This window comes from Rhodnius prolixus, unplaced genomic scaffold, assembly GCF_049639745.1.
Source record: "Rhodnius prolixus isolate KJV_2025 unplaced genomic scaffold, Rpr scaffold_12, whole genome shotgun sequence".
Taxonomy (NCBI): Eukaryota; Metazoa; Arthropoda; class Insecta; order Hemiptera; family Reduviidae; genus Rhodnius; species Rhodnius prolixus.
In genome coordinates, this window is record NW_027411635.1 from 6,247,111 (window position 1) to 6,267,166 (window position 20,056).

The 20,056-nt window shown below is 31.8% G+C and overlaps 1 protein-coding gene across 4 annotated transcripts; it reads left to right on the forward strand.

The window, feature by feature from the left end:
- Positions 1-3,442: 3,442 nt before the first annotated feature.
- LOC141461716 (oxysterol-binding protein-related protein 11) lies at positions 3,443-17,839 on the forward strand. Of its 4 annotated transcripts, none has more exons than XM_074142987.1 (5): positions 3,443-3,743; positions 4,894-5,026; positions 7,513-7,728; positions 9,267-9,459; positions 9,576-10,254. In XM_074142987.1, the coding sequence occupies exons 1-5, from the start codon at positions 3,640-3,642 to the stop codon at positions 9,620-9,622; spliced, it is 693 nt and encodes a 230-aa protein (XP_073999088.1). In that variant the 5' UTR covers positions 3,443-3,639; the 3' UTR covers positions 9,623-10,254. The 4 variants fall into 4 exon arrangements, with proteins under 4 accessions (XP_073999088.1, XP_073999087.1, XP_073999085.1 ...); XM_074142986.1 differs by lacking the exon at positions 9,576-10,254 and adding an exon at positions 10,264-17,839 and having other exon boundaries at positions 3,444-3,743; positions 4,874-5,026; XM_074142984.1 differs by lacking the exon at positions 9,576-10,254 and adding an exon at positions 10,264-17,839 and having other exon boundaries at positions 3,444-3,743.
- The last annotated feature ends 2,217 nt before the right edge of the window (positions 17,840-20,056 follow it).

Below are 20,056 nucleotides of genomic sequence, written 5' to 3' on the forward strand. Positions count from 1 at the left end.
TTAAGTGCTGTAAATAAGTGCATAATTTTATCTCTAATGTTAATTTAAGTCGCCTGTCCAGAATTCACTTAGGCCTGTCTACTTCTTGCTATTTCAGTTTAGAGTGTGATTCCACGTGAGTCGCTTGATAGTGATTAGCACTGAGTATCTTACTCTGCTGAAAAATCATAATGGAGTATAATAATTACGGGCGGACAACTGTTCTTTGCAGAGTAAAGGAAGCGTATAGGCTTTATTAAATAATGAATTTTATAGGCCACTTTACAGACCATTATGCAATATTTGAATGCAACAATAGGCAGCGGCAGGATTGTAGTTAATAAATAGGATGGCAGTATATTTATTTGTGGAGAGTAAAATTTGAGACGCCTTCAATTCGTTGTATTTGGTTGGTACAATTATATTTTTAATACTAAAAGTGTTGGTTGCTAATAGCAAATCTCCTTAACAAAAACTTACAGTTTAAAAAGTTAAGTATAAGGGTTGATTAATCGCCAAAAGGTACACAAATCAGCAAGTACCCAACATTTCATTCAAGCTTAGTTGATATAATTTAAGTAATTTTGCTGCATTAACTTTTCCTTCACATTTTTTAGAATTTATTAGATGCCACAGATGCTGGCCAGTTCGTTCATAATATTATTTGGTTATAATTATGATAAAATGTATATTATATCTTCGTTTTTAAATAGGTACTTTATTTTAACTCTATTCCAAATTATTCTTCTGATTTATCTTTAATATGCCCTTTATTCTGAAGTTGTCACATCTTATACATGCATGTTAAAGTAGAAAAAGACAAAGTTAGAGTCGGCTACTGTTTAAATTTGAACCACGGAGGATTTAAAACAATATTTCAGACTTGAATTCGTCTTACCGAAATATTCGTGAGCACAAATAACACACAGTTAATTACAAGTAGATTATTCAACAACAATTATTCATTTCTCAATTGTAATTTAATTTTACTTACAGTAAAATACTGGAATAATTAGCTGTCCTAAAAATATGCATATCTTATTTATTTTATATTACATAACATAAATATAACATTGTGAGAAGAACAGCTACATTGAGAGTGTGATTCAAGAAAACTATATTATTTCCGATAAAGCCAGATAATTATTACCTATTATTATAAACGTTTGACTACTTCATAAAATAACAATTACTTTAATCGAAGAATAAACTTAAACAGACAATTTTTATTAAAAATAAAATAATCGAAATCATTGATGTATGTTGGTGTAAGCATTTTTTTTAAAAAGTTTTTAAATTTTGTAGCCTCGTAATTTTTTTTATTTTTTATAACGTTTTCTTTTTAACCTGTAATTAATAGTTTGATTATTATAGATTAATAGATATTAAAGTCAATCTACAGTGCTACTTGAACAAATATTTTGTAGATGAAAATGGCCAGCATAAGGGTCTGTGACATCTAATAAATTCTAAAAAATGTGAAGGAAAAGTTAATGCAGCAAAATTACTTAAATTATATCAACTAAGCTTGAATGAAATGTTGGGTACTTGCTGATTTGTGTACCTTTTGGCGTTTAATCAACCCTTATACTTAACTTTTTAATCTGTAAGTTTTTGTTAAGGAGATTTTTGTACCTTTTGGATAGATTTTCATTTTTGTCTATTTTGCTAAGTTACATATCTGCTTTACTGTTTTTTTTAAATTTGGAATAAGCAATTCTATCATTATAACCTGATAAGGTGTTAAGTAGGAACCGTAACTACCACTGGAGAGATCTTTTTAAAGAATGATTATAGTTGCGGTCCCCAAACCATCCTCAATAACAATTTTTTTGAGAAAGCCTTTTTATATAAAATAGGAAGGTATTTGAACGTAAAAAGCAAATTTAAACTGCGATTTCAGACCTTCCTTTTAAGAGAAGTAAGAAAAATAAACGGGCGATTACAGTACTTCTCCCTAAAAGGCAAAGAGGCAAAGATTTTGAATCGAACGACAATTCATTAATGTAAATAGGTTCACCCATTGATAATTTTCACGATTGCAGTACTTCCTCTTAGTAGGTGTAAGAGCATGATGGCACTTCACAGCCATATAGAGGAGCTTTAATCACTTCTTCGTGCTAAATTTTATCAAAATCGGACAAAGCGTTATAGAAATATTGGTAATAATAGTTTTAGAAACGGCCTTACTTGGGTGGGGCAAACTCCCCTCCATATGAGGCATAGCGACGAGACTTTTAAAGTGCAAATCTGTACAAAATTTCGATTCGAATGACACTTCATTCATGAAAATCAGTTCACTTGTCGATAATTTGAAACGATTGCTATACTTCCCCTTAACTAGTGTAAGAGCAGATCACCGCTTTAATGTTACGTAGGGGAGCCCTAACTCTATCATCCTACCAAATTTTAACAAAATCGGGCTAAGATTTACAGAGTAATTAGTAATAATAATTTTGAAGGGGGCCTTACATAAAGGGGGCTAACTCTTCTCCCATTCGGTGTACAGCGTCGAGACCCCCTTACCCAAAAGGCACATCTACATAAAATTCCGAATCGAATGTCACCTCATTCATGAAAATCGGTTCTCGCGTTTCGGCGCTACGTAGTTTACAAAAAAGGTAACAACAACAACAATAACAAGAAGAAGAAGAACAACAACAACAATTTCTGAAATTGCCGTTTTTGCTCATTTTCTGCAACTTTTTTCTCGAAATCTATTAGGTCTGGGGGGTTGCAAAAAAAATTACAGTTATAAAGGAGGGTTTGCCCTATATTTTAAAGAAAATTTGGGAATTTTATCTTTTATAGAAAAAGAGAAAAAAATTGTCAAAGTTGGGTGTTTTTTAACGTTACGCTTTTTCGTGCACTTTTTGACGATCGACCCTTATACAACTGTCCTACCGGACAGTTTTAATATATATTTGGTGATCCCAAATAAAATCTTGACAAAAACACATGCTTCTGTGAACATTATATATGAGAGCATTCTGATCAGACTATGTGTCAGTCTAAATGCGGTCAATAGTCGATACTGATCAAAGAAGTACGACTTTCGAGTAAAGATTTATTTTTCGAATTACTGAAAATTGAGGGTTCAGATAAAAATAGACTCGAAGAAATCCAAAACGTCTCATACATAAGAAGCAAGTTGTGATAATGGGTATAAAGTAATAAGGGTATTCACAGTGAGTGACTAATTGAAGATTTTAATTATCCATAAATGAAACTGTTCACATCTGTTTTTAAAACTTTTTTATATCGGAAAGGGGCACGATTCTACAAGTTTTCGTAATCAACTTAATGTAGATTTTAATATAATATTCATATTACTAAAAATTATTTTTTAGTTTTTTAATAAATATCAACAGATATAGTTATATAAAAAAATAGTGTAATAAATAGGGGAAAAATATTAAATATAGGCCCAACCTGTAAATTCATAATATTTCACGATAACATAACCCTTCCTATTAGTAATTGAAATTCCAGTTCAGGTAACACAACAGTAAATTTAGTTTTCGAAATTGTTTGTTACACTTAAATTTTCCTATTTTTTTTTTAATTTATTTAAATATAATTGCATGGAATAAGTGATTGAATTTGATGATGTATTACTTCAGTAAATGTTCTAATGGCACAAATGCCTTTGTATGAGAAATGAAGAATATGATGAAACGAAAGAAAAAACGGAGTAAAAAAAAATCACGTATTTCTGAAAATTTTGAGTATGTTTATAACTCTATAGGCAGGAGAATTAGCTGGTAAGATATTTTTTGTTTTATATTTTCAAATTTTTAATACAAGGTTTTATGTAAAAGGTTTATGAGGTTTGGCCAAGAGATACATAAATTTGCCACAATTTCGTAACTTTATTGTTTTAAACGCTTTCAGATAGTTTGTTTTTCTCCTTGGCCGATTCTCATTACTTTAGAGAATGTTAATTGCGATGAATTGTTTACTTATACCCCGACTTACCAGGTACCTTTTTCATTCAGTAAACATTTTATGTTTCTGGCTTATATTTGTTGGAACATTTTTTGTTTACAATTGTTTGGCTTTGCTGGCGTTAAACCTAAAAACTGCTAGAGTCTTAATTTGTGGATATTATCATATTGGCCATTATTAGATTATGAAGTTTCGTAGATGATTGCTTTGTCGTATATTGCGGGTGGAACTTTTGAACGCTCGACTGAGGCAGGTATTTCAGAAAACTAGTAGGTTTTAAAGAACTAAATGAGAATAATTTAGTTGTAAATAGTCCAGAAAAACTATCTTTTTCTTCCTTGAACAGCATAATTAGGTGGTGAAAATTGGTAAATAATTTTGTATACAAAGTGATCCTAATATTGAATTGGCTCTTCGGTCCCAGCGTGATTTTAATAAAACTTTATTGACTCAAAAATATCATTGAATTTAAAAAGTAAAATTTCACTAAACTAACTGAAAAAAGATCTATAACCTATCACTATTTAAACATTTGGAATAATTTAATTTTTATTTCACATTTATAGATTCCATAACTTCGTATGATAAAATGAACATAACAAAAGATTTGTTCATGAATAAACAAATATTTTTTGTTTTCCGTTCGTACTTTAGAATTTTTACTTAAAAGTTAGAAAATATGGCAATTTAGACAGTCTTGAGGATGCGACCTTCCTATAAGTCAAGGAAAAGATGTACTCTCTCCCCCGTATTTTGTTTATATTTTTTTAAGTACCTTATCGGAGTGCTTATCGGTAACTCATAATTGCTTCTTTTTTTTGTTAAGATGTTATTGAGATAATACAACAATTCATTAGGTTTATCTTTTTTTCTATAAATAAATAAATTTAAATTTATCAAAATATATTCTAAAAACCTTTTTGTGTATTAGATTAAAGCAAAACAGTTCGGTTTATATTGTTTAAGGCTTGAAATGAGTGCTGAAATGATGTGCCAGCTATATGAAGGCCAACTCTCTAAGTATACTAATGTTATGAAAGGCTGGCAATTCAGATGGTTCATACTTGATCCAAAGACTGGTATATTAAGCTATTACCTAGTAAGTTTAAATTTATTTATTTGCATTTATAAGTTTCCCTAAGTGCTGTCACATTTTTACTCTGTTTCTGCCTAATTTTTCTGATTGCATTATAATTAGGCGCGTCAACATCTGAGGTTAATGACTTCCGGAGCCTTTTCCAGTGCACTGCCGGCCTCTGGACAGTGTTCTCTTGTTACAGGCAACTCTATCTATTACCGGGCTGTGAGCTGTAAGAAAACTCATTTCGCCAACAAATTCGTGAACTCATGCTGCGTGATGATTAAGTTATAAAAGCTGTTGTTAAGTTCTTCTCTATTTTGAACGACTACAGATTGAAGTACCACATTATTATTTTCTCGATTCTCTTCTTGAAGTTTATTTCACAGAATTCCGAAAAGTTAGAGATTTAATGTCTTGTTTTAGTTGCCTTCTTTTACCAGGTTCTTTTTGAACTCCAACGGAAAATTGATTAATCAAATTTTAATTTAGGGTTGTACCAAACTCATAGAAAGTTTTGGCATTTCTTAAAGTAGCAAAGTATTCAGAAATAGCTTGTTTCAGCTGTTGGAGTAATTGGCGAAATTGGACTCCTGCCTGTGGAGCAGGTTTTGGTTTGAAATGAGCATTAACCAATGTTCTCAATTCCATAAACGCCTTCTAAAACGTTTTTTAGGTTGACAGTATTATATCCTGTCTAAATAAAAGAACTTAATAAGCTAACGGTGGTGTGTATTTCAATAACCATATAATATTTTCTATTTAGGCTAAATGTATGTTATTTCTCAGCATAGATGCAGTTGTTCTTTTTCAATCGTCTTCAAAGTTGCGTCCTTATTGGTGCATGTGACGTCTCGAGTTCTAACTGCCCTCCTTCTTGCAGTAATAAAGGATCCCATCAGAAGGTGATACCGTTCTGAATCATCACTTGGGCCCTTCTTGCTGGTAGTTCTTCACCTGGGCTCCCTGTTACGGGGTTAGAATGGTCTGCTATTTTTGTCGAAGTATTTCTTTTCGTATTGTTTTTCTCTTTGTTCTTCAACATAATTTGTTTTCAAGTCAAATCTGGTTGTGATAGTCGCGAAGAGATTAACTCGGTTGGGCTCTTTTTGCTGGCTTCGTCAAAAAATTTGTATACTTCATAAGCAACTTGTTTTAACATAACTGTAGCTTCTTCTATTTTTCTTTCTCAACCATTTAAACGTACATACTTTTCTACCTAACTGTTAGTGGTGAACTCCCTTTAGGCATTGCTTACACTGTATTCCGTTATTTTATAGGAATTATTGGATTCCCCCCTCCCCCGTACAAAGGAACTTCCATTAAAACTGACTACTGTGTTAGAAAGACCGAATCGCGCAAAAGTCTTAATCAAATAACTTAGCAAATGTTATTTCACATTTCAAAGTCCTAACCATTTGCTATTTGCCTCTACAAGTATGAAATACCAACTGTGGAGCGGGCCAGGAAAAGCTATGCGTAATCTCCTCCAAGGCATGTTAGGAATTACGCATGGATAAATTTGTGCTTTCCCAGCATCGTTTTTTAGCCAGAAAGCAATTTTTACACGATTTTTTTTTTTTAATGTTGGAACCCACTCGACAGTTGTTTCTTTCATCTTTGCTATTCTGATATGAGTAACATAGAATTCTTGCAATTATGTTTAATGTTTGACTAATTACTGCACGGAGACTTTTAAAGATGCCGCTATTTAAGAGGGAAAGGTTATGAGCTTTTTTGTTATAATTTTATTTATTTTTAATTTAGGGCGCGTCTACATCTGAGGTCATTGGCACATTATTATTATTATTATATTTTGAAAACAGTGTTGTAATTGATGACTCAGTTTATAATGCTATATATTTGGTCCTGGCTCAGCATTTTTCCCTGTTTCTTTGTTTAAGACATTAGTCATCGCTGGCATCTGATCTAGTTGCATTTGGAGTGAGACCTTGTCCGACGTGTCTATACTTCTTTAATTCTTCATTTGCCATTGGAAATCTTACAAGAAGGTTAAAATTGTCTTAATTGAATCAGAATTGAAAAAAAAAACAGCATTCTGCTGTTAAAAAACAGGTGGCGATTAATGAGGCAAATGTTTATTTGGATTGAGGATTGCCTCTAAGTGCTTGTTCATCATTATGGTGAACATTCTGCCATAGCAATACTGGAGAAATTGGTAGAGTGTCCAGTTAATAGCTGTTGCTTTTTTCATAATCTGACAGTGATTTGATTTTGTTTTTGTAAAAGTCGTAGATGCTTATACTATTAGTCGGACGATTTTACTTGTCGCTTAGCTGTAATAAAAGTACGCTTAAAATATTTTACGGTGAAGTATCTGTTGCTATAATTAACTTTAAACTTGGGTCATGCGATTCAAGAACTCTTGTCCCCGGCATTCTCGTTCTTTACTTGGTGGAATGGCGAAATTTTTTCGAAACAATCGTTTTACTGTCTCTTGTTTTATAAAAATTTCGGTTTTGATTACTTATTTATTTTAAAATTTGTCTGAGAATGAAAATGAGAGGAAGCAACAGCCACGTGGGTGGTTTCATCTTGAAGCAGCCGTTATTGCACCCAGCGATGAAGATTCAAATACATTCACTGTAAATTCAAGCACGGGTGAGAGCTTCAAGCTGCGTGCTCAAGATGCTAGGGCTCGTCAAGAGTGGGTGAACAGACTACGAGCTGTGTCGCAGATGTTTTCAACAGCTGCTGTCCAGGTAAATTGAAGCTAAATAATTATGTAGTTTTTAAAAATTCATGAAACATATTTACGAGTATGCTTGTTATTATTCATTTTTATGTTTTTAATTTATGGTGCGTTATTATGACGGCTAGATCCTTCTTCTGAACTTCTGGCATCCGGGTAAAGTTTACCAATTCAGACGAAACTAGCAGTCACCTTTGAACTCCATAAAAAGAAAATCTATGAGCAGCGCGTAATGGGGCTAAATGAAAAGTCTTAGTCCTGGCAGTGATGAAGCACTGTGTTTCTTTTAGTTCAAAAATGCATATATTTTTTTACGTGGTACCCATTTAGCATTTTTTCTAACGTTTCTTCGATGAATAGACCCAACTCTGGAATTGCGAGTCTGGAGGTTGTACAGATTGCCCATCTACGACTACTATCATTACATTCATTTTACTTACAAAGTTTTCTTACCACAAATTTCATTAGATTTAAAAATAGGTGAAAAGTCAGAGGGTGCCAAATCAGGAGTATATGGTGGATGTCCCAACAATTGGTACAGTCCTTCAGTTTTGATTAATGGCAATTGCCTTAAGGCATTTAATTCAAAGGAAGCAACCTTGCGATAAAAATGGATACAGGCATTCGGAGTGTGGAATGATTACTCTTACATTATTACTACTCTTAATTACTATTACTATTACTCTTAAATAGGGGAAGGAAATAGAAGTAATAAAGGCTATCTCGTCTGGATGACTTTAACTGAGATTATGATGAAAGAAAGCAATTAAACTAGTTAGACAATGATTATATTATTTTTAAGCATTCAGTAGTGAAGTAGTCTGATCTAGCGAGAATAGGCCAATGCCTATATTCTATATTATTCTCCTAAATCAATGGTTTCTATTCCACAGCAAGCACAGTTCTAGTTTAAAAAACTTGGTATTTAAGAATGATAGAACTGATAAGCGAAACTATGATTGCTTATCCACCCATTGGAAGAGACGCTTTAATGGAAGAGGATGGTTGGGTAGTTATGGACGTCTTAGAGATTCGATTAGAAATAATGGAATAAGAATTTTTGAACTATACAATGCTAATGATATGATTGTAATCAGTTCAGCGTATCTGCATAACTATGCGTAATAAGAACTCGCAAGAAATGAAAAATCTATTACATTATTACTTGATAAATATAGTAAAAGTATGAGAAAATATGTATGTCCCGAGTGTAAGAGTAATTATGATTTGATATTGGAAGTGACCACTGTGCGCTACAAATGGATATATGAGGCAAAGTAAATCCAAATTTAAAAATGAAAAAAGGAGCAGGAATAAAACAGAAATGTTTCTTAGCAGTTTTTTGCTCAATATTTATAATCAGTGATTATATTGACTGATGGATGATGAATTATTTTGAGTTTAAGCTTTAATGATAATTTTAACCTGATCGCTTATATAATTATTCTTATTATTCTTCTTATTATTTTGTTTTTTTTCGTATAATATGATAATATAGTATAATATGATTGCGTTCTGAAATAAATTATTCTGTATCTTTTGTTTCAGAATAATCCTCAAATACCTACACGAGAGCATATAGTCTTATCCAAACCACCCTCCTGTATGTTAGGACCTGGTGTACAGTCTTCTGCATCGTTAGCTCTGTGGGATGCTTTTGCGGCAGTGAGGGAGCATTTGTTTAGAGCTGAACAAAATAATTACCTTATGCAAAGAGCCATTGATGATCTTCCATCCACTGGTAATCTATATTTAATTTTCATAATTATGAAATATATTAATCAGGGTTGTTAAATTGCTTTCTTATGAGAGAAATACTTTTCTTTTTTTTTTCATTTATTGTTGCTGCTCCTAAAGAAATGTCAGGAAGTTCAGAAGTACATTATATGCTTGTATGTGCATAAATGCCTATACATTGTTTTTACATTATATTCTTATAGATTTATTTGAATTATTTTCTTGGAGAAAAAATCATTTTATGAAGATTCTAGGCGAGAGATGAGGTGACTTTGAGCTTCCCTAGCAAGAAAAAAATCAGTTGGACATCATTCCGAATTTAAAGAATAACGCTCTATCACGTTCCTTGGAAAATTGTCTATTAGTCTTAATATGGTTTATTCCTTCCTCAGAATGTTTAATTTTTCAAGGGATTTTTTCAAGAGAGTTAGGACGTAACACTTTCCTTAACTTTTATTATTCTGAACCTATATTTAATATTGTCGAGAACTTACGATTTAGTAAAAAAAAAATACAGTTTTATAGAAATTTGTAACTGAATAGTGTACATTTGTGAACACAATATTTCGGAATCGAATTGTGGCAAATTACAAAATAAAAACTTTTCAGTGTTCAAATATTTAGTAACACATGAAAAAAACTTACGTTTAAAGAAAATTTTTATTTTAAAACTTAAGAGAACTAAGTAAAAGAAAATATTGTGGTTTACACCAGCTCTTCCTTCGCTCACGCTTGTTAGTTTTAAGAAATCTTAAACGCCTTTCATTGTGTTAGTATGTGTTTTATAATTAATGTTTCTTCCTCCCAGGTGAAATAAAAAATTTAGATCCGGGCTTATTAATTCTAAAAGCGTCCTCACAATCTATGCTAACTGCATTGAATCAATGTCTATACATACTTCATCAAGAATCAGCTAATGGTCTAGCGAGTGGCTCCATCAAAACGAAAGGATCCATTAAACATGATCATCCACAACATTCTCATAGCAAGAAAAAATTTCAGTTGTAAGATGGCTTAACCGTAAGCTAGGCAATAAAACATGTAAATAACCTTTAAAAAAAAATTAATAAATAAAATTTAAAAGTAACTAAAAGATGTAGCTTTCTTCCAATAGCTTGTTTAATTAATTATATTTAACAAGTTAATTACACCGGTAAATACACAACAATGTAAAACACTTCACTTACATAAAACATTAAACCTTGTCTTCTGCAACCACAGTTTAAATGATCTTATAGCATATTTTTAAGTACATTTCGGGCACTGAGAAGCGACTTGGAACCTCATTTGTTATTTTCCCTCAATTCCTAATCAGGGCTTTTTCTTGTACTATTTAAGTGACTCAGCGTTGCACAATCCTTAGTACCAGTACTTGGGACAAAATTGTGATAAACGCGTAATGTAACTTCGGCCTTATTATTAATGTTCCAGATCATGTTGAGCTTATCTAATGTGAACATTTTTCTTCAAGACGTTATAATTCAACTTGAAAATGTTATGTTTATTGTCAAAAAGAAATGGTAGTTCCCCCCCCCCCCTAATACATGTAATTAAAAGTTAACCATAAAGAATGGAATAGAAAGTGTGCCCCCTGAGGCCGCCGTGTAATATCGTTACGGATCCATTCCTGCAATGTGTGTGATGCTGCGTGTAAGCGCAGTCAAGGCAACTTAAATAAAAACTTATCTAAGAGTAAGTAATCATGCAATTTTCTGATGTCAACTTCTTTGTCGTTTTCGTGATTGTTTTCTTTGGTACTTGAAGTTACTTTTTTCTTATAATTTAAGACGTGTCCATTTCTGAGATTGTTAAAGCCCAGAACAATTTTCAGTGCTCTGCCGTCCTCCAGACAGTGTCCACTCGTTATAGATAACTGTCCGTCACCTAAAAGTGAGTTGTGAGAAGCTCCTTGTACGAAAAAATCTTAAGGGCAAGCAGCGGGATTCGAACCCGGTTTCTTCCCTTGGGAATCAATTGCACAAACAACCACTGAGCTAATACTTCCCTTCTTAACTCTGTTGTGCAAAAGAAGAACCTACATATCGCACAGTTGTAATTCATATTGTCATGCATGCAGGTATGAAATTGAATACCTCTGTCAGCACTCGCTACTTGACTCTAAATTCATAGCTAATGTAAAGTGTACCACGTTTTTTGATTTAAAAAAAATTTCGTTTTAAAAATAAAGTGTGCTAGTAAAGAAAATTATGGGGCGAGTAAAAAAGAAATCAGTCAGTTATAATTATTTGTACCTACTTAATAACAAACTTATTAATTTCTAAACCTAAGTTTTACAATATTCTCTTTAGTTTGATTAGAGAGGGACATTGCCGAGCTGGAACAAAACTTATTTGCGACTGGCCAAAGCTGGTTAATGCAGCGTCATTTTAATTACATTCTTTTTTTTTTTGTCGGCAGCAAAGGTTGGAATTCATGAAAAAATCATCGAGAATGGATTCGCCTCTTCTCTTCGCACTTCGAGAAAACTCTTGTTTCTTTAATTGTTCATTTCCACCTGTAGAAACTACGTTAGGTCGCGATCCAACAATTGTTTGATTGATCAAGTATGTAGCCATCAAATCCACCGTTTACTCCTTTTTTTTAGAAGAAGAATTGAAACTTAGATTTGATATTTTCGGTTTTCACCAGAAATATCTGTTTTAAGGTTCCCTGAGTACGAAAAAGTTTTTACAAATTGGTTTGTGAGTGAATCCACTAATACAAAAACAAAAAAGCAGAAAGTGCACATTTAATATTTTACTACCAGATTTTGTTCCGCTTTTCCAGAAGTGTCCGCTTTACTGAATTAAGTTTTTTCAGTATTTCAGTTTTTACCTACAAGTTACTTTATACTGCATAGCTGTCCTTGTCGCGCACAAGTACTTCTGTAACCTTCATTTTAAATATTTTCCCGTAAAAATTCTATTAATGGCACTTATGGATTAGGGGTGTGTTGGAGCATCTCTCAAAAGTGCCATTTTGTAATCCTATCACTTATATATTGTTAGAGAGGTTAGAGAGACATGTGCGGCTTTAATTATAAAGAAAATGAATTAATGGGATTTAACTCTTCAAGTAATGATTTTTTTCTTAGTAAGTTGCCCCTAGGATTTTTTTGGAATTTACATTACGTACACACAGATTTATAACTTTCATTTTATTATGTTTTCTAGAACAATTAATTTTAGGACGTGTTCAAGGAGACTACGAGTATGATTGTTAGAAATTATTATTAGAAACTCTATCATGTTTGTAAATAATTGTCGTGTGGCTCGGATTTAATGTTCAAGATAGAAAAATGGTCACATTGTTTTAGAAATTCTATTGTTTTGATTTTCTTGGAATTAACATAAGATCATGTCTAGATACGGGGAAAATATTTTGAACCAAAAATATAGTTCGTCCTTTAAAGTATGTAATTTAGAATTTACTAAAAAATTAGGATTGCTAAATGAAAGTGCTCTTGATGAAATGATATTTTTCATTTTTTATAACTTTTTGTGTTGTCTTTACAGCTATTTAAAATTTTAGCAAATTTAAGAACACATGTATATTAGGCAGATATATTCTTGGAAAAAAAAATGTATGTGAGAGATTTAAAGATAGTTTTCAAACTAAAAAATATTCTTGATATTAGGGTTTATGACTTATTTATTTATGTTGTCACCTAGAGTGGTAGGCATATCACTTTTTTCCCCACATAATTCTACCTTAAGGTTTTACAGTCATTCCAACATAATAATTACATTTCTTAATGTTACAATTTTGGATTTATCCATTAATAATTTTAAGAGGTTTGTAAGTGATGTGGAGTACTTATTGTTTGTATTAAAAAAAGTTAAAATTCACACATATATCTAGTTAAATCAGGTACGGTAATTCGAAGTTAGCGGGTGGTGAGAAAAAAATCGAAAGGCGCGCCAAAGTGAAAATTGTTGTTTTCAAAAACTATCGTCGCTTTTACTTCATTAAATTTTGCCGGAAATATTTTAACGATGTGTGAGATTTTATTGAATTATTTTTTTTCTTGCTAATTCGCTGTTTTCTCAAAATACCTCAAAGATTTTTCTGTAAACTTCTTTTACTTATTATTTAACATAGTGCCTGTCATGATTATTTGAAAAATTTTGTTTATTTGTCTAGATAATATCAATTTTAGCACTTCTTAAAACTGCCACTTCAGTACAGTATCTGTTTTAGAACCTTTATAACACCGGTGAGACATTAATTTCAGAACCAGAATTTCAATTTTTGAAAAAACGGTTTACGTGAAGTGCGCGCCATGGTATTCTGATTTTTATTTTTTTTACTTGAAAAAGGCTTTAAAAATTTTCGTTAAGCTTGGCTAGCTAACTGCTTTTATATAATCACTATTTTTTCCCCTTTTTTCGTGATTTTCTTAAATTGGAGCCAGTGTTTTCTTTTGTTTCAAGTAAAATTAATTTTATTCAAAACATCCGTTATTTTTTTGTTTGTTTGTTTTTTTTAATGTGAGAGAAACCACAAACATCCTCTAAAGTTCATTGGTAAAACACTGAGTTGTAAAGAAACTTGGTGAAAAATTTCAAAATACGAGGTGGTCGGAATCTGAGAAGTTTAAATGCTGACCGTTCAAAGGAGAAAAGAAAAAAGCGGGCACTACCTTAAGGTCGCGTACCCAATTATTTGCCTTTAACACGAAACCGTCAACTGCAGTCTTCACCACCCAGCACTTTTGAGTTAAGTTTGTAACTTGATCTCCACTAATTACAGTCAGAGAAAGGTTCGACATTTAATTGAAAACAATTGTTAAAGGCAGAGAAAGTATATCAATTTAATATGCGTGAATTGAGACTTTTGATATTTCCAATTATTTTTATATAAATATTTTTTTTAATTAAAAAAAGACAATAAATTGCTAATAAGCTAAAATTTATCAATTTAGCAATTATTGTGAACTCCAAGGATAGCCACTATTGTATATTTACTTATATTCCTTTAAAGGTGCCTGCCTGTAAATGGGCAACAATTTTTGTGTGAGCCGCCTGCCATAATGATAAAATAACATATGTGGTTTTGCATTGCCTTACAACTTACATTTACAAAGTTTTAATAGAGTTTGCTCAGAACTGATTAATGTATAGCGCCACTAGCTGAGCGCTTTGAGGCTTCAGATGTAAGATGTGGGTATTGAGTTTGATTCCCAGTTTTGGCCTTGGATTTGATTTAATATGTTAATATAAGAAATTTATTAAAATGTGCCAGATACCCGCCTCCGTCCACGACACTCTCTGGGTACTTGAAACCCACCTTTATAGGAATTACTTTACCGAACAGGAAAGTAAATATGGATCTACTAACATAAAATGACAGATATAAAACTCTAAACATATTTTTAGGAAATATAGAGATCATCAAGTAATGGGACTGTCAGCGGTATCCGTGCTAGCCTGTGTGGTTTCAGTACGTCTCGCTAGAGGTTATAGACCTTCAATACAAAATACTAGTTACTAAATGCTACTTCGATGCAGTAGTAAAAATAGTTACAGACGAAATGGAAAGCTGAAAGTCAGCCATCATTCCGACATTGTTATCGGCACTACTTTGTAACTCTACAACAGATTATGAAACTCACATTATTCCATTTTAAAATTTTGTTGAATTAAACCATCCCTTTCTAACCTTCAATCATCTGATCAAAATATTGTTCTGTAATACTACAGAATAAGTAAAAAAAAAAAAAATAATAAACATTTTATTCCGTAATAAGTCACAAGAAAATCGCGCCGTCCCTGGCACCGAGAGGGGTTGTGTTGGCAAGAGTTAAAGATTAGAACTGATAGATTAGACAATTGGAATGACCAAATAAGAGAGAATGCTTGGAATGTTTTGGTCATTCTGAATTGTTCTGTCATGAAACATAACATAAAGTGTTGGTTATTCTGTGAAGAACATTGAAATGTAATGATTGTAAACAGTACATATTTTAAGTGCTTGGCTGATCTCTATATTTCAATAAGTTTCAATATTACGTTGATCATCTTTCTTCGACGTTTTTTAAAAATAATATTGTTTAGTTCTTGTCGTTTGTCGCGGATTCCGTGTCAGTCATTTGTCAACATAAAGACTTGGGTGTTTAACAATGGCATCTTAGATGTTTAATGATGGCGCAAGGAAGTGCAGTCAGATTTAAATAATCGGAAGGGCAAATTGTACGTCTTAGGGGAAAAGTTATATATATATTTGATTTTCCATGTACTAAACCACTTTTCTAGGTATTGCTGCTAGGTGCAATAATAACAGGGGAAGGGATTAGTTTTTATCAGTAATTAGATAAGAAACTTGATCCGTGGTTAGAACACTGGATTCCCGCATGATAATCCCAGGTTCGAATCCAGTTGCCAACCCTTAGATTTTCTCTTCCAAGGAACCTCTTTTAGCTTAATGCCTATTAACGGATAACGTGTCTGAAAACAAGAAAAAACTCCCTGGAGGTATGCACTGAAAATAGCTCCGGGCGCCACTGACCTCAGATATTGACGCCCTTTATATTAAAAAAGAAGAATCAATGATAAATAAATAATTTAAAGGCGCTAATGACCTAGATGATAATATGAAAAAAAAAATATTAATAATGAAAACTAGATGGCCCGAATTAGTTGGACTAAGCTAAAATGAATAAAATTACTGAAATTCAGGTGGAGACTAAAAGTAATGACTTTTTTTGCTTTCTTCGTCGCATTTTATTATGAACATCACTTGAGTGTTTCTTCTTATGAAATAATTCTCATCAACTATATTTATACATAATCTTATTACATATATTATTAAAATCGTTAATAATGAGAATTATTTACAATCTAATTCAGGTGGGATTATTTTATTAAGCTAATTCTTGATATACTGAGCTAATTTTTGGTTAAAAGCACCTTAACCACTTATTACACAGCTGTATATGGCCGCAATCTAGAATATTTGTTGCCCATTTTAAAAAAGCACCTTAACCACATAATAAATGTGTGAGAATATTATAAAACAGTAGCGCATTTGTAAAAAATCATATTTTTTGGGGGGATTTTAAAAAAAAGAAGATAGTTATTATGATTTTTATTATTTAATAAGAAATAGATAGATCGATTTATTTAAATTATTTAACTTATAGTGCTTTTTAATGAACACACAAAGTTTTGCTCACAGTGGTAAAGCACGTAGTAAATGAATGTTTAAGATTTGTGATTGCAAAGTATCAATAAGTAGAGCTGTCATAAATTTTAAAAAATTAGACCTCAATCTCAAATATTTGAAATGAAACTAAACTTCTACTCAGCAACCTGTATAAACATGCTGAAGTCCATTTGAGCTTCATGCCGTGCATCTTTCTTTCCAATATCCACGCATCTAACACTGTGATACAATTCTTTGTACAAAACCAATCTCTCATCCACCAGACATCCCCCGCCAACTCCCTGCTTAATTTGTATATTTTCTATATAAATTTTGACGAATAACACTGATTCAGTCAATGTCATCATTTAAGCTGTCATGGCTCTTGGCTCTGATATTGCTCAGCTAAAAACAGCCATGCTTTGATCTAATAAACTGATCACTTTTCGAACTGCATTGTATGAATATCGGAATATGGCTTCACTTAACACCTTCAAAATGCAATAACAGTGATACCTATTAACAGCAAACACAATTATTTGATCCAATTTAGTCTTACAAATATATGGCGTTGAGTAAGAGGGAAAAGAGAATAGTTTTCTCACAAAGAACCGCTGGATTTTCGCAATAGTTTCTAATTTCTTATGACCCATTCATGACAGCTGTTGCAGTAATGGAGCGAGACATTGCTTAAAATATTTGCAGTGTTGAATGAAGCTATATAAGATTGTTAGCCAGTTAATTTTCCAAGCATAGTTGTCTCTAAAAAGTGTCTGCAGGGTTCGTTTGGGTGTGATTCCAAGGATTAATCCTTCCATATTTCATCACTTCTGTATTGCCTCTTACCTGAACACTATCACTTTGGATTTCGTCTAATTCATGGTTAAACCTCATTGGTCACATTAATTTTCCAGGCGCCTAATATTAAGTTGCAAGGGCATTTCAGCTGAACAATGGATTTTAAGGGTGGTTTAAGGGTGAGATCAGATTGAATTTGAATTCTAAGTTCCAAGGGGAAGTGCGCTGCCAGACAATTTATACTGGGGCAATCCCCACCACTTTTATTTTAGTTAAAGTTCCTTTATGAAAATTGTCGAGTTGCTTTTGAAAGTAATAATTACAGTAAGTTAGTGTATCACTCTGTATTTTTTGTATCAGTATTTATGGCATTTTGTATGGTATTTTCCGAATAAATTTGTAACCAAAACAAGAAGGAAAATACCGAAATGAAATAAGTATAGGTGGGAAGATGAGACATGGATCAAATTCTGGAATGCGCATTAGTAGACTCAGTCAAGAGTTATTGCTCTTACGTTGAGATAATGTGGTTCACATTTACGCGTGAATACACATTTTAAGGGATTGTATGGAATAAAAATATTAGTTATAGTTGTAAATACAATTGCAGATAAGAATTGCTTATTTTAAAAGCAACAAAAAGCAGAAACTGCACTACCAATGTTTATAGCCTGATAGTTTTATTATTGATTTTTTTTTTTTTTTTTTTTTTTTTTTTTTTTTTTTTTTTTTAATCTGTAAGGATCCTTTAAATTCTGTTTTCCTTTTCTAACGAACTAATTTTGTAACCTATTTTTCTGTGATTTCTGCTGTGAAATAAATGTTACATTAAAATTATAAATAAAACAAAGAAATAGTGTTATTATGTTTTGATTACATTTTACCCTACCCGAATGTTGCAAGAGCGCCTGGATCAGGCTGGTAGGTAAGACCTTTTGGTGCCTTAGGTGCCCTGTTATAAAAGTTATTTAATTTTAACATTGTTTTAAGTACTAAAATTCATATTACTTATTGAATAAATATCTAACATATAATATATGTACTTTTACCTTTTCTAACAGTACTAGTAAAAGTTTGTATAGTTTCTTTTTTTGCATAGTATAGTTTTGTACAGTTTCTTTCTTTGACGTGACACATTTTCGCAAGAAAATACAGACGTGCAAATAAATAAATTGTAATTTTTTTAACTACTAACTAAGCACCCATACCTCTACAGTCAAACATTGTGTCTTAACTTGAGATCAAAACTATTTACAAATATTAAAAACTCAACAACTTACAATTAATAAATACTGTAAATATCCATTTACAATGTAAAGAGGCGTATTCCTTCATTTCTCCTAGTCTGGTCTCTAAATTATTCATACCACAATCGAGCTAATAAATAATGTGTAACTTAACAAGCAAGAAGTTTTTGCAAGTACACATACCACTCTTTGCTTGTAAAGTGTCTACTTAAAAAACAGTATTACGAGTAACAGTAGCGTTTTACAGCAAGTAAACAAAAAAGAAAAATGAAATGAAATTAAACAATTTAGTTTAAAATAAAAATTTTAATAATGAAACAGTGAAAATAAAAATAACACCTTTAATAAAGTGATCCAGACAAACAAGAGGGCTTTCAAATTTTTAATATTGATATTCGACTACCTACTGCTGTAAAGGACTAGATTTGATCTACTTAAGGAGGTGGTAAAGAAGCTGGCCTGTGAAACATCATGAAATTATAAAAATTTGAAAAAACTATTTATTTTAATTTGAAAAATTTGTGTATCGATTAGAATTTATTTGATAGCCTTGTATCTAAAGCTCTTGACATTCGTTTAGTCATTAATGGAGCACGTAGCAAGAAATAAAATAGTAATAAAAATATTGATTCAACATTGTAAGGTAAAAATTGAAGAGAAATATAATAGGAACGCTAATAATAATATTAAAATAAAGTAAAATTGGTTCTGATCAAAATGTAGACTTGAATAATAAAACAAAATGTTAGAAATTTAACATTTAGGCTATTCAATGAAATCAGATGATGGTTATTTATTTATTTATTTTTTTAAAGTTAAATCGATTGATACATTTTTCAAATTATTTGAGGCAGCTGTGTTTGGAAAACAAGAAATGTATTTATTTTAAAAGTAACTAAACATCCGATATTCTAGTCTAGATAGAATATAGTCTAGGGAATATATCAAATTGTTGCAAATTGCAGAGAAGGAAGTAATTGTCAAGAGAAAGTCAAGAAAAATGGATGTTATTTAAATTTGGCAGGTATATCGCATTTGTTTTCTAGCAAGAAAATAAAGACTGAGCTACTGACCTTCAGCTCCAATGAGATGAAAACTGACGTACATTCAGTTACCCAATTAAACGAAATTGAAGAAAAAATAATAAAATCATATGATTTGAAATAAATTCAACGAATGCACGAATGCATAATCTATATGCCACCATTTAAGCATTCTTTTGAAAACATTAAATTTCAGATGTATTTTGCCTATTTCAAGTCTGATGAGTTAGAGTAACGGGGGAAAGTTGTAGGAGGGATTTAAAAATTTATAAAACAAAGTTTGGCTCTTCTAACTAGGACATCTAAATATTGAAATCTCCAAATTTCAGCCAAGTATAGCAAGCAACTGACTTTCTAAAAGAGATTCATA

What these genes read in the sequence shown, in the direction of transcription:
- LOC141461716 (XM_074142984.1), top strand. Translation starts at nt 3,640, where the DNA reads ATGAAGAATATGATGAAACGAAAGAAAAAACGGAGTAAAAAAAAATCA. An exon ending in ATAGGCAGGAGAATTAGCTG is followed by an intron (nt 3,744 to 4,893) that starts GTAAGATATTTT and finishes ATATTGTTTAAG; the next exon opens with GCTTGAAATGAGTGCTGAAA. An exon ending in TTTCAACAGCTGCTGTCCAG is followed by an intron (nt 7,729 to 9,266) that starts GTAAATTGAAGC and finishes CTTTTGTTTCAG; the next exon opens with AATAATCCTCAAATACCTAC.